This window comes from Rhinatrema bivittatum, chromosome 9, assembly GCF_901001135.1.
Source record: "Rhinatrema bivittatum chromosome 9, aRhiBiv1.1, whole genome shotgun sequence".
Lineage (NCBI taxonomy): Eukaryota > Metazoa > Chordata > Amphibia > Gymnophiona > Rhinatrematidae > Rhinatrema > Rhinatrema bivittatum.
Window position 1 is genome coordinate 2,410,885 of NC_042623.1, and position 15,470 is coordinate 2,426,354.

Sequence of the window (15,470 nt, forward strand, 5' to 3'; positions counted from 1 at the left end):
ACTTACAGTAGTGTAAAATCTCAAGAAACCATTTAAATGCCAGTGTTATTTACAATGCTGGGAGGGGCAGAATGGAAGGTTTGATTTTGCTTGAGATAACATTAGGGGAAAGCTTTTAAGAATAGCCATGTTTTTAGTTTTTGTTTGAATTTTATCGGGCATGTTTCCTGACGGAGATCAGGTGGCATGCTGTTCCAGCATGAAGGTCCGGCTATGGTGATTGCACGTTTCCTGATTGCTTCGAGTAGGGCTGCTTTGTGTGAGGGGGTGTGTAGTGTGGCGGCATGTTGCGATCTAGGGGTTCTGGAGTGTTTACGGAAATGTAAGGCATTATTGAGCCAAGTTGTATTTTCGTTGCGTAGGGTTTTGTGTATTAGTGATAGGATTTTGTAGGTAATTCTTTGTGCAATAGGGAGCCAGTGCAGGTCTTTCAGAATGGGTGATATATGTTCCGACTTTCGAGTGTTAGTGAGGAAGCATGCAGTGGTATTCTGCAGCATCTGTAATGGTAAGATAGTGGTTTTGGGTAGGCCTAGCAGGATGGCATTGCAGTAGTCAATTTTTGCAAAAATGATCTGCCGGTACCCCCAACAGAGGTCCAGATATGCAACCCAGGAATTAGGAAAATGCTTGCTGACACTACCAGCTTGTCAGGTGAGAGGACCACATTTGGATAAGATTCCAGAACTGATCTTTATTCAGGCACACATTAAGTGGACATTTTCATTGTAAAGTGGTGGAGTTTCGCATCTACAATAAAGTTAGACAATTGTTGAAGAAGCACCTGTAAGGACAATCTAGATCGCTTTCATGCTCTCTCTTTGTGTTGGCTTCTCAAACAAGCATTGAATTTTTCTCCGATACTCTTGAGCCTTCAATTCACAACAGGTTTAATTACACATGGTCTAGATCTGCTGCCATGTTCTATTTTCTCTGTTTCAACATTTAGGTTCACAGTTTCACAGATTAACACACAGCTGAGTTTCTGGCTTGAGACTTCATGGGTCTCTAGGTCCTTGAAGTGGATCTCCAGGGGGGTCACGTGGGATGATCTGCTAGGGAGGACGTGTTCTCCCTGAGCTCCGGGTGCCACGGACTTTTTCATACCCTTTCTACCCCCCTGAGGTGACGAACCGGCATAAGAGACGCGTGTCGGGACACGGCCCATGTCGATTGTACATTATATGTACAAAACCCCACCAACCATGGCTGCACGAGGTGGTAAAAAGGACAAAGAAAAAGACAAGCTTAAGCCCGCGGATTCCAAAATGGCGCCGAGCCCCGGCGCCATCAGCCCGGTGGTAGCGACGCCACTTACCGTGGACACGCTCAAGGCAACGCTGGATTCTACCCTAGATGTTAAACTTGCGGGGATTACTCACCAGCTGGAGGAGGTAAAATCCTCGTTGGCGGCTCTGCAGCCGCGGCTCGATGGCTTGGAAGACCGGATTGTGGGGTTGGAGGAGGGGCTACAGGCCCAAACAGAGAAAAGTGGCGTGCAAGATAAGTCTCTCCAGGACTGTTTGCAAAAAATGGATGATTTAGAGAATCGCCTTCGCAGGGATAATCTGAGGTTCCTGGGGCTCCCGGAGGCGGTGGACGAGCGCGGCTTGGGGGACTTTTTGGAGGAATGGTTGCCAGCGGCGGTAGGCCTCCCAGATTTACAAGGGACAATGAAAATAGAACGTGCGCACAGACTGGGGGTACGCCGAGACTCAGACAAGCGCCCTCGTATAGCTATCGCCAAAATTCTTAATTCAGCTATAAAACAAAAAATATGGATGGCATATAGACGGAACCCAGAGGCGAAATATAAAAGCCATACTGTAAGGATTACGCAGGATTATTCGGCGCAAGTCTCACAGCAACGGAAAAAGTTCTCCCCAATGTGTTCCCAGCTATTTGAGAAGCGTATCAAATTTGCCCTCATTTATCCTGCCACGCTGAGGGTTGGGTGGGAAGGAAAAACCCACCTTTTTAAGACCCCTGAGGAGGCGAAGACGTTCGTGAGCTCTCTGGAAAACAGGCAGGGGCCAAGCCCATGATGGATTACTATTTTTTTCCCTTTGGTCTACTCAGGTATTACTTAGACTATGTGCGGGCCCTGGTCTCGTTGGATTCGGTGGGATCCCATTGCCGCATGCCTCTCAAACTATCAGCCGCTGGCCCTACCGGAGAGGGCTACAGCGTTTTTCATGATCTGGTATACCTGGGATGGTGATGATTGAGTGCGTGCGCCAGTGTCCGACATGTTATACACCTAAAGACTATGTTGGACTCAAAGTTAGACTGTTGTTTTGCTAGGTCTCCTGTTGGGGACATAGATTCAGTTCTTGTTGTCCGTGGCACCCGGACATCCTAAGCGGACCTCCCAGATCGGGTGCATTTATTTTGTGCCCGTTTGGCAATATGCTAATCTTGTATCATTGGGGTAGGGTGGGGGAGGGGGGAGGGAGGGGGGGTTGGGAGGTTGATTGGGTGTATGAGTATGGCGGGTGTAAGTGGGAGCGGGGATCTGAGGATGAACGGATAGTGCAGTGTGTATGGGATTCCCTGTGGGTGAGTGAGACGGGCAGGAGGATGTCAATCCGTGGGACCTTACTGGTGATAGGGGGCGGCTGGGACCCTCTCCACCAGGAGATATTGCAGAGAAGAATGTTAGGATCACTTCACGCTTGGCGGGGATCATGCCAAAAATAATTTCATGGAATGTACACGGTATGGGGTCTCCCATTAAACGCAAGAAAATATTAGCTCATTTAAAGAGATTGCATGGGGAAATCGCTTGTATACAGGAAACACATCTCACTTCCCTTGAGAGTCAAAAGTTGAAAAGGGACTGGGTGAGAGAATGCTTCTATGCGGCGTCCACACACCGTAAAGCTGGGGTGGCTATACTGATTAGTAAATCTGCGGATTTGGAAGTGGAACGCTCCATTGCTGACCCCAATGGCCACTATGTGTTAATTATTGGAAAGTGGAGGGGGCAGAAGATCACTATTGGTAATGTGTATGTACCCACTGACAATCCACAGAAATACTTGCGTTCGTTCGCGGATGTGCTCCTCTCTCACCAGGAGGGTCTTCTGTGTATTGCAGGGGATTTCAATTGTGTGTGGGACAATACACTTGACAGGTCGACACAGAGCGGGACTCGCTTGGGAGCTCGGGGTGAAGGGGTGAAAAAATTTTGTGATGTGACTGGACTGTTGGACATCTGGCGAGTCCTCCACCCTATGAACCGGGAATATACCTTTTACTCGAACCCACACCAGACGTTCTCTCGCATAGATTATATTTTACTGGCTCAGGACGCTCTTGGGAGGGTGGACAGGGCAGACATCGAAAACCCGGTTATTTCAGATCACTCCCCGGTATCGGTTGGTCTTAATATTGGTCAACAATCTGGAGGAGACCGCTGGTGGCGATTTCCTAATGCCTTAAAAGGGGATAGGGAGTTCAGACAGTTTCTGATAACCAAATGGACGGCATATGCGGGGGATAATGCACAGCATGTGACTCAACCTCAGTTGTTTTGGGAAACGGGGAAAGCCGTGTTGCGAGGCGAAATAATCAGCTTTATGAGTGCCAGGTAGGGATGTGCAGAGCAAAATTTTATGTTCATATTTTTTATGTCCGAAAGGGGGTCCCACTTGCGGCCAATATGGACATAAAAAAAATCCAATGAGTTGGGTATATGTACATATGTGCAAAAAAAAAAATTAAACCCCCTAACCCTCCTTAATCCCCGCCCCAGACTTACCACAACTCCCTGGTGATCGAGCGAGGAGTGAGGACGTCATTTCTGCAATCCTTGGCGAGAAGCATGTGACGTCGGCGGCACGTCGAGTGACGCGGCGTCACGTGATTCCCGGCTCGTTCACGCCGGACGGCTCGTTCGGCCCAAAAAGAACTTTTGGCCAGCTTGGGGGGGCCTCCTGACCCAGGAATCACGTGACGCCGGCGTCACTCGACGTGCCGCCGACGTCACATGCTTCTCGCCAAGGATTGCAGAAATGGCGTCCTCACTCCTCGCTCCATCACCAGGGAGTTGTGGTAAGTCGGGGGGGGGGGGGATTAAGGAGGGTGAGGGGGTTTATATTTTTATTTTGGCTCAACAATCGCGATTTCCCACATATCGAACATATCTATGTTCGATATGTGGGAAATCCGATCGTTTATGTCGAATCAATTTTTTAAGTAAAAAAAAAATATGAGTTGCGTTTTACTAATGCGGTCAATCCGAATGCACACCCCTAGTGCCAGGCACAAGCGCTTGACGAACGATATTCTTCATTTGGATGCTAGGACTAAGCAGGCTAGGCAGACCTTTCTATCCTCTCCCTCGGAATCCCACCGACAGGCTTACTTCCACATACTTCATCAGCTCAACACTGTCCTACACAAGAGAGCTTGCAATGCCCTTCAAGTAGCCCACCACAATTTTTTCAGATACGGCAATAAGGTGGGACGGCCTATGGCCAACCTTGTGAGGAGGACTAGGGCTCGGACGGCGATACAGGCCATGATTAATACTCAGGGGCAAAAAGTCACGGACCTTAGGGCTATTGGGAAAGTTTTCCATTCTTTTTACACCGCCTTATATGCGGAGGACTCCACCCCTGGTGGGGGGGAGGAACAGTCTTTCTTTTCCAATTTACATACTCCGAGCTTGTCATCTCAGCAAAGGGAGTTTATCAACCGCCCCATTCAGACTTACGAAGTTCTCCGAGTCATAAACGATATGGCATCCGGTAAATCCCCTGGGCCCGATGGGTACTCATATGACTTTTTTAAATGTTGAGAGACCATTTGGCAGTCCCATTGACGAATTTTTATGTGGATGGATTGCTGCAGAAGAGCTTCCCATTAGACTTTAATTCTGCTCATATCATAGTTTTGCCAAAGCCGGGCAAAGACCCGCATAAACCGGAGTCATATAGGCCCATATCACTGCTTAACAGCGACCTAAAGATCCTGGCGAAGGTTTTGGCAGACAGATTGGCGTTGCTGTTGCCCCTACTTATCACGGAGCAGCAGGTGGGTTTTGTCAAGGGTCGCTCGGCTACTGGTCATATTGTGCGTCTATTATCAGCTATGACGATGTGTCAACAATATACAGTGCCTGCGTTGGCTATAGGCTTTGACAGTGAAAAGGCATTCGATAGGGTAGCCTGGTCATACATGTTTTCCGTCTTGGAGCGATATGGGATATCAGGGAATTATGTGTCCTATTTAGGATTATTATATCATCATCCTCACTCCCGCATTATGACTAATGGGTTGTTATCAGATCCAGTGGCTATCCAGAGGGGGGTACGGCAAGGCTGCCCACTGTCTCCTCTTCTTTATATCCTTACAATTGACCCATTATTACGTAAGATCTTGACGCACCCTGACATTTGGGGGTTCAGCAAACGGGGGCAGTCTTTCAAAGTCGCGGCTTTCGCCGACGATGTCCTGGTTTTCCTGACTCGCCCACAACGTTCTCTATTTTACTTACTACAAGTACAGGAACATTTCGGGGTATTTGCTGGCCTCAAGATTAATAGAGACAAGTCAGAGGCTCTAGACGTGGGGCGCAACTTGAGGGAAACCTGGGAGGGGGAGTTCCCGTTAAAATGGGCGTCTGATACCCTTAAATACTTGGGGATTGTTATACCCAATCAATTGGATACTATATACCAGCTGAATGTCCACCCAAAGCTGACTTACACAGTTGATACTTTGAAAAGGTGGAGGAACTTACCCTTGTCGTTCAAGGGACGGATCCGTCTTTACCAAATGATGATAGTGCCTAAATGGCTTTACCTCCTTCAAATGTTGCCGCTGTGGCTTTCTACAGCGGATCTGACTGTAGTGACCCGGGCTCTCAGGAACTTTTTGTGGGGGGGCAAGAGAGCTCGCATTCCGTTGGGGATGCTGTGCCTCCCCCCTGATCGGGGGGGAGTCGGGGTGCCCAACCTTAAAATGTATAATTTAGCCTGCAATTTACGTTATGTCAGGGATTGGATATTCGGGTCTTCTCACTTTCTGCCTCACTCCGTTTTACAGATCTGGTATGAAGTCCCCTCGCTCAATTTTTTGCTTCACGCAAGGCTCTCGGAGGTTCCGGTCCAGCTCAGATCTCACTTACTAGTGACCACGTGCCGAGCGGCCTGGGCCTGCCTCTGCCACCTGTACCGTCAACCACAGGGTATCACGCCTTTCCTACACATACAAAATAATGGTTATTTTCTACCGGGAGAGGGGGACACACCCTTTAAGAGATGGAAAGCGGAGGGACTCATATTTCTCTCTCAATTGTTCGACCCGTCCACTGGGACCTTATATAGCTTTGGGGACCTCCAACACCAATTCAATATTCCACACACTGATTTTTATGCCTTCTTACAAATTCGCCATTTTATGCAGTCCTGTGCTGCGCATTGGAATGATTCCTCACGCCACACTGCCCTCAGACACCTTCTCTGCACAGCGGCTAATAAGCCCCCCAAAATCTCGGGTTTTTATAAAGAATTGGCCCAACCGAGAGAGATAGGTCATTTGCAATCCTTATACCAGAGATGGTCCATTTGGAGTGAGCTGGACCTTACTTATGAGGATTTTTTGAAATGTTTTGCAACTATTCCCGATATCTCCGTTAATGAGGATATGCGGGAGACCCAATACAAATTCTTATGGCGGGGCTACATTCCTCCCACTCAAGCCTATAAGGCTAATCTTTGTGATTCTCCTCTTTGCAGAAAGTGTGGAATGTCTCCAGGTACTTTTACCCATGTTTTTTGGACTTGCCCGAATGTCCAGTCTTTGTGGCGGGCGATCAGCTCCTTTTGTGCTCGTCTTTGGCATTGTCAGCTACCACAGACACCTGCATTTTGGCTGTTTGGGGTTGTGCCCAGTGATATTATGGCAAGTCCCCGTAGAGCACTATTGAAAGCTTTTATACTTAAAGCGGCCCTCACAGGCAAGAAAGTGATCCTTACAAAATGGCTGGATGCTGATGCCCCAACGTGGGATATATGGTTTACACTATTTCTCCGACTTTTTACTCATGAAATGTATATCTGTAATCACCAATCATCCTTGCATACCTCAGATCTTGCACTGCTATGGGCACCTTTTCTTAAGTACTTACAACCCACCACGGGATAAGATAGCGGGCTCTTTATGATACATTGCACTGGCCGTCACTGATTTTTTCCTGTTCTTGCACAGCCCATACAAAGGATACACTCAAGTGGGAAGGGAGGGGGGAATTGGGGATGGCAGGGATGGGGGTAGGTGGGGGGAGGGGAGGGAGATGGGGGCTTCGTTACCCTTAGATCTGATGGGTCGATGTGCACCCTATCCAGCATCAAGCTCCTGTTGTGAGAATTGTTTTGTGGTCTGACTAATGTACGACGAGCTGAGTTTGCTGGTTTATTATGTTCAGTTTAGGTACTTGGTGTGGATTGTAAACTTTACTTACCTGTTGTTCGATGTTGTACGGTATCCTACCTTGTACTTTGTACCCATTATGTGTTGATGTATGGTTACGGTCCCATCACTGGGAATATATGAACAAAACTCAATAAACAGAGTTAAAAAAAAAAAAAAGAAGTGGATCTCCAGCCTTGAAACTGCAAAGGATACTGGCTGGCATGTTCCCAGAGATCCCTTTAACCTGGTCTCTGACCAACCCTTTGCTAAAGGGCAGGGATGTCTTAACAAGAATGCATCTAATCCAGAGAGTGGAGTACAGGAAACAATAATTTCCTCTGAGTTATTTTGCTTCAATAATCTCTAGCTACATGGTGGATAACAGAAAAGGCTTCAGCTTCATGTTCCAGCAGCCAACTGGTTCAATGTTGGCTTAATCTTATTTGTCCTGGCATCACCCCACCACAGAGTATCATGGCAGTAACCACAGTTCCAGCTAAGGGCAAAGAAACATGATCTGACATCATCAGATTAAGTCTGGAATAGAAAAGGTTGAAACTAAAACATTGTTTAGTAGCAAAGCACCTTCTATGAACAGAGATTCAACAATGACTTCAGGATCAGTCTTGGCAAGAAAGGATTCCAGAGCAGGCTTTGCAGACCTGGAGTCAGGTTCTGGCGTGATGTCCTGGGCCAGGGGACTCCCAGTCAGGGGTAAGCAGTCCCAACATGGAGTCTAGATGAGGAACAGGTCAGCCAGGCCTCGAGTTCTGGATCCAGCCTGGAATTCAGAGTAGGAACCAGTATGGAGTCCAGAACCATAGCCAGCTGAGCTTCAACAGTGGCTGAATCAAAACGGCAGAATTTCCCTTATCCAAGATCAAATAAATATTCATGTATGTGCAGCAAAGCAATCAACCAAAATCTGAAATGACAAAGTGCAGCCGAGCCCCGAGATGAAACTGCTTAATGAAACAGCAAGGGAAGGGCAATGATTTAGGTATGAAGTGGAGCAAATCCCATGGTAAAAAGAAGTGATACTACGAGGAAGAGCTACACATCACCACATTGATAAGCGGGAATTTAAACAAAAGCAGCTGGGGTGTGTGATCTCTATCCCTGCCTGGAATTTTAATCTGGAATATTTTAAGAAGAAAGAGGACACATGAAATAGCTTTCATTAGTATTTAATGAGCACTTCTTAGGGATCAAGTACAGAAGAGAATAAGAGAGAAATCAATGAGGAGAATGCCAGACTGATCCTAGCATCCATGATTAGAGGAGGAACACCGGAGAACATGAGACCTATCGTTTTATTAAGACTGACCATAGGATTTAAGGACGCTGTTAATTGGCATTAGCAGAAGCATTGTGATGAATGCATCAGTTTATTAGCATCAAACCAGAGGCTGAAAGTGTTCAGTAAATTAGCTGTAAAAGCACAAAGTACTAATGCTACAGAGATCACAGGCCTTTAATAGCGCAATGTTTTCAAAGTCAATCAGTGATGATAAAGGACTTTTTCTTAATGAAACCAGAGAAGAGAAATCTAAGTCAGCAGAACTGGGAGGAATCCTGGGAGGTCTGAATCCAGAGTTTGCCACAAATACCTTTTGATAAAAAGAAACCCAACAAATTAATTGACTAGTAATAATATCAATTAGACTAGCAAATATTTTAGGACACAGAAAATAACTTCCACAGGTACCTTATATCTTAAAGTATTAGTTAACCTAATACAGATATCAGGTTTTACATATTTTGTTCTTTAACACATTCTTTGACCTACAACTTCTATTCTCCCTGACGTTACCAGAGGTAAATCTTGTCAGACAAATCTGATCAATCTCTTTGTTGGAGTGACCAGAGAGTTGGACTAGGGAAGATCACTTTATGTAGAGTACTTGGACTTCAGTAAGGCCTTTGTCAATGCTCTGCATGGGTGACAAATTATTATTATTATTATGAATAATAAATTGTGTGCCGTTGGTATGGACCCTAAACTGACCAACTGGGTTAGAAACTGGTTGAATGGATTCAAGAAAGGGTAGTGATAAATGCAGTTCACTCGGATGAAGGGGACGTTATTAGCAGTGCTGCAGATCAGTTCATGCACCAGATCTTTTCAACATTTTTGTGAGTGACTTTGCAGAAGGATTATCATACAAGCTTAATTTTTTGCCAATAGCAGCAAAATCTGGACGAGGGTAGACACCCAGGAAAATATAGAAAAATGAAGAGGGATCGAGTTGGTAATAAACATGTGGATAAAGGTGAACCGGTAGATATAGTATACTTGGATTTTCAGAAGGCGTTTGACAAAGTTCCTCATGAGAGGCTTCTAGGAAAAGTAAAAAGTCATGGGATAGGTGGCGATGTCCTTTCGTGGATTGCAAACTGGCTAAAAGACAGGAAACAGAGAGTAGGATTAAATGGGCAATTTTCTCAGTGGAAGGGAGTGGACAGTGGAGTGCCTCAGGGATCTGTATTGGGACCCTTACTGTTCAATATATTTATAAATGATCTGGAAAGAAATACGACGAGTGAGATAATCAAATTTGCAGATGACACAAAATTGTGCAGAGTAGTTAAATCACAAGCAGATTGTGATAAATTGCAGGAAGACCTTGTGAGACTGGAAAATTGGGCATCCAAATGGCAGATGAAATTTAATGTGGATAAGTGCAAGGTGATGCATATAGGGAAAAATAACCCATGCTATAATTACACGATGTTGGGTTCCATATTAGGTGCTACAACCCAAGAAAGAGATCTAGGTGTCATAGTGGATAACACATTGAAATCGTCGGTTCAGTGTGCTGCGGCAGTCAAAAAAGCAAACAGAATGTTGGGAATTATTAGAAAAGGAATGATGAATAAAACGGAAAATGTCATAATGCCTCTGTATCGCTCCATGGTGAGACCACACCTTGAATACTGTGTACAATTCTGGTCGCCGCATCTAAAAAAAGATATAATTGCGATGGAGAAGGTACAGAGAAGGGCTACCAAAATGATAAGGGGAATGGAACAACTCCCCTATGAGGAAAGACTAAAGAGGTTAGGACTTTTCAGCTTGGAGAAGAGACGACTGAGGGGGGATATGATAGAGGTGTTTAAAATCATGAGAGGTCTAGAACGGGTAGATGTGAATCGGTTATTTACTCTTTCGGATAGTAGAAGGACTAGGGGACACTCCATGAAGTTAGCATGGGGCACATTTAAAACTAATCGGAGAAAGTTCTTTTTTACTCAACGCACAATTAAACTCTGGAATTTGTTGCCAGAGAATGTGGTTCGTGCAGTTAGTATAGCTGTGTTTAAAAAAGGATTGGATAAGTTCTTGGAGGAGAAGTCCATTACCTGCTATTAAGTTCACTTAGAGAATAGCCACTGCCATTAGCAATGGTTACATGGAATAGACTTAGTTTTTGGGTACTTGCCAGGTTCTTATGGCCTGGATTGGCCACTGTTGGAAACAGGATGCTGGGCTTGATGGACCCTTGGTCTGACCCAGTATGGCATTTTCTTATGTTCTTATGAGTGAAACTTGAAAAATGCTTTAGAGTCTGGCAGCTAAAATTGGATGCTAAAAAAAAAAAAAAAATGTAGAATTACACATTTAAGGAGTGAAATTCTTCTAAGCAAGAAAGAAAAGCGGGATCTGGGGGTGATCGAATCTGATGATCTTAAGGTAGCCAGTTGGACAAAGTAATGGTAAAAGCCAAATGGCAGCAGAAAAACTGAAAAGCAGAATGAAAATACAAACAAAAAACACTTTGAAATGTCTGTATGCCAGTGCTAGACGTCTTAGAAGTAAGATGGGAGAATTAGAGTGTATAGCAGTGAATGATGACATAGACTTAATTGGCATCTCAGAGACATGGTGGAAGGAGGACAACCAATGGGACAGTGCTTAACCAGGGTACAAATTATATCACTATTGCAGAGAGGAGCATCTTGGTAGTGGGGTGGCGCTTTATGTCCGGGATAACAGAGTCCAACAGGATAAACATCCTGCATGAGACTAAATGCACAATCAAATCTTTATGGGTAGAAATGCCTTGTGTGTTGGGAAAGACTATAGTGATAGGGGTATATTACCGCCCACCTGGTCAAGATGGTGAGATGGACAGTGAAATGCTAAGAAAAATTGGGGATGCTAACAAAATTGGTAGTGCGGTAATAATGGGAGACTTCAATTACCCCAATATTACTTGGTAAATGTATCATCGGGACACGCTAGAGAGATAAAGTTCCTAGATGGAATAAATGACATTTTCATGGAGCAATTGGTTCAGGAACAGAGAGAGAGGGAGCAATTTTAGATCTAATTCTCTGAAGTACAGGATTTGGTGAGAGAGGTAACGGTGGTGGGGCTGCTTGGCAATAGTGATCATAATATGATCAAATTTTAATGACTGGAAGGGGAACAGTAAGTAAATCTATGGCTCTAGGGCTAAACTTTCAAAAGGGAAACTGATAAAATGAGAAAAATGGTTAGAAAAAAAATGAAAGGAGTAGCTACAAAGGTAAAAAGTGTGCAGAAGTGTGGTCATTGTTAAAAAAATACCATCCTAGAATCACAGTCTAGATGTTATTCCACACATTAAGAAAGGTGGAAAGAAGGCAAAACGATCACCAGCATGGTTAAAAGGGGAGGTGAAAGAAGCTATTTTAGCCGAAAGATCTTCATTCAAAAACTGGAAGAAGGATCCATCAGAAGAAAATAGGATAAAGCATAAGCACTGGAAAGATAAATGTAAGACATTGATAAGACAGGCTAAGGAAAAATGTGAAAAGAAGTTGTCCAAAGAGACAAAAACTCATAATAAAAACTTTTTAAAATACATCCGAAGCAGAAAGCCTGCAAGGGAGTCGGTTGGACCATAGGATGATCAAGGGATTAAATGAGTGCTTAGAGAAAGATTAATGATTTCTTTGCTTCTGTATTTATTGAAGAGGATATTGGAGAGAAACCCGTTCTGGAGAAGGTTTTTATGGGTGATGATTCGGATCAACTAAACCAAATTACGGTGAATCTGGAAGATGTGCTAGGCCTGATTGATAAACTGAAGAGTAGTAAATCACCTGGACTGGATGGTGAACACCTCAGGGATCTGAAAGAACTAAAAAATTAAATGTCAGACCTATTAATACAAATTTTTAACCTATCATTAAAATCATCCTGAAAATTGGAAGATGGCCAATGTACCTCCTATATTTAAAAAGGGATCCAGGGGTGATCCAGGAAACTATAGACCGGTGAGCTTGAATTCAGTACCAGAAAAAATTGTGGAAACTGTTATAAAGAATAAAATCACAAAACATTTAGATTGACATGGTTTGATGGGACACAGGCAGCATGGATTTACCCAAGGCAAGTCTTGCCTCACAAATCTGCATTTTTTGAAGGGGTAAATAGTGGACATGTAGACAAAGGTAAACATGTAGACAAAGGTAAACCAGTAGATGTGGTATATTTGGATTTTCAGAAAGCATTCGACAAAGTCCCGCATGAGAGGCTTATAAGAAAACTACAAAGTTATGGGAGCGGAGGTGATGTCCTTTTGTGGACTGCAAGTTAGTTAAAAGACAGGAAACAGAGAGTAGGATTAAATGGTCTTTTTTCACAGTGGAAAAAGGTACACAGTGGCGAGCCTTAGGAATCTGTACTTGGATGGTTGCTTTTTAATATATATATATATATATATATGGAAAGGGGTACAACAAGTGAGGTGATCAAATTTGCAGGTGACACAAAATTATGCAGAGTAGTTAAATCTCAAGCGTATTGTGATAAATTGCAGGAGGACCTTGAGAGACTGGAAGATTGGGCTTCCAAATGGCAGATGAAATTTAATCTGGATAAGTGCAAAGTGATGCATGTAGGGAAAAATAACCCTTACTGTAGTTACACAATCTTAGGTTCTATCTTAGGAGTTACCACCCAGGAAAGAGATCTAGGCGTCATTGTAGATAATACATTGAAATCATCTGCCCAGTGTGCTGTGGTGATCAAAAAGCAAACAGAATGCTAGAAATTATTAAGAAGGGAATGAAAATTAAAACGGAGTATGTCATAAGAACATAAGAACATAAGAAAATGCCATACTGGGTCAGACCAAGGGTCCATCAAGCCCAGCATCCTGTTTCCAACAGTGGCCAATCCAGGCCATAAGAACCTGGCAAGTACCCAAAAACTAAGTCTATTCCATGTTACATTGCTAATGGCAGTGGCTATTCTCTTAGTGAACTTAATAGCAGGTAATGGATTTCTCCTCCAAGAACTTATCCAATCCTTTTTTAAACACAGCTATACTAACTGCACTAACCACATCCTCTGGCAACAAATTCCAGAGCTTTATTGTGCATTGAGTGAAAAAGAACTTTCTCCGATTAGTTTTAAATGTGCCCCATGCTAACTTCATAGAGTGACCCCTAGTCTTTCTACTATCCGAAAGAGTAAATAACCGATTCACATCTACCCATTCTAGACCTCTCATGATTTTAAACACCTCTATCATATCCCCCCTCAGTCGTCTCTTCTCCAAGCTGAAAAGTCCTAACCTCTTTAGTCTTTCCTCATAGGGGAGTTGTTCCATTCCCCTTATCATTTTGGTTGCCCTTCTCTGTACCTTCTCCATCGCAATTATATCTTTTTTGAGATACGGCGACCAGAATTGTACACAGTATTCAAGGTGCGGTCTCACCATGGTGCGATACAGAGGCATTATGACATTTTCCGTTTTATTCACCATTCCCTTTCTAATAATTCCCAACATTCTGTTTGCTTTTTTGACTGCCGCAGCACACTGAACCGACGATTTCAATGTGTTATCCACTATGACACCTAGATCTCTTTCTTTGGTTGTAGCACCTAATATGGAACCCAACATTGTGTAATTATAGCATGGGTTATTTTTCCCTATATGCATCACCTTGCACTTATCCACATTAAATTTCATCTGCCATTTGGATGCCCAATTTTCCAGTCTCACAAGGTCTTCTTGCAATTTATCACAATCTGCTTGTGATTTAACTACTCTGAACAATTTTGTGTCATCTGCAAATTTGATTATCTCACTCATCGTATTTCTTTCCAGATCATTTATAAATATATTGAAAAGTAAGGGTCCCAATACAGATCCCTGAGGCACTCCACTATCCACTCCCTTCCACTGAGAAAATTGTCCATGTAATCCTACTCTCTGTTTCCTGTCTTTTAGCCAGTTTGCAATCCACGAAAGGACATCGCCACCTATCCCATGACTTTTTACTTTTCCTAGAAGCCTCTCATGAGGAATTTTGTCAAACGCCTTCTGAAAATCCAAGTATACTATATCTACCAAATAAACATGGGTGTAGCTTGCTTATTGCGGCGGTTACCAAATAAACATGGGTGTAGCTTGCTTATTGCGGCGGTTACTACCCCTACTACCCCTAACTAATCAAGCTTGATATTTTACTTGGTTGCAGCTCCATCACTGCTCTCTACATTAATGGTGGGGGTGGAAGGGAAATAGAACCAAAGAGCTAAGAGAAACAGATAAGTATGAGAAAAAAATGTGAAGCTTGCTGGGCAGACTGGATGGGCCGTTTGGTCTTCTTCTGCCGTCATTTCATTTCTATGTTTCTATACCGGTTCACCTTTATCCACATGTTTATTAACTCCTTCAAAAAAGTGAAGCAGATTTGTGAGGCAAGACTTGCCCTGGATAAAGCCTTGCTGACTTTGTTCCATTAAATCTGCAGGTGACAATCTGCAGAGACAATGTCATATTGTCTCTGTATTGTTCCATGGTGAGACCGCACTTGCGGCTCACTAATTCCCCTCCCTGATGTTATGGCGATCAAGCAGCACTCCGTAGGAGATATGTCCCCATGGCTGTTGACCATGGATTCACAGGGTGGTAGTATCAGTTGTTTTGGTGTGAAGAACACATGGTACCAGTGCTGCTTGCAACCGGTGACATCGCTGGAGAATGTCCTTCATGAACCTGTAAATTCACGGTGGAATGGTACCAGAGAACCCTCCAGGGAAGCGA

At 43.9% G+C, this 15,470-nt stretch overlaps 1 protein-coding gene across 11 annotated transcripts in view; it reads right to left on the reverse strand.

The window, feature by feature from the left end:
* CACNA2D1 (calcium voltage-gated channel auxiliary subunit alpha2delta 1) overlaps nt 1-15,470 on the reverse strand; it is a 1,026,983-nt gene that overhangs the window by 352,039 nt on the left and 659,474 nt on the right. The window contains exon 13 of one of the 11 annotated variants that reach the window (XM_029615094.1): nt 8,660-9,032. The exons of the other annotated variants lie outside the window; for them this stretch is intronic. Within the exon in view, the coding sequence (XP_029470954.1) occupies nt 8,850-9,032 (183 nt within the window). The 3' untranslated portion in view covers nt 8,660-8,849. Of the gene's footprint in view, nt 1-8,659; nt 9,033-15,470 lie in introns of those variants that run through there. 11 annotated transcript variants of the gene reach the window in all.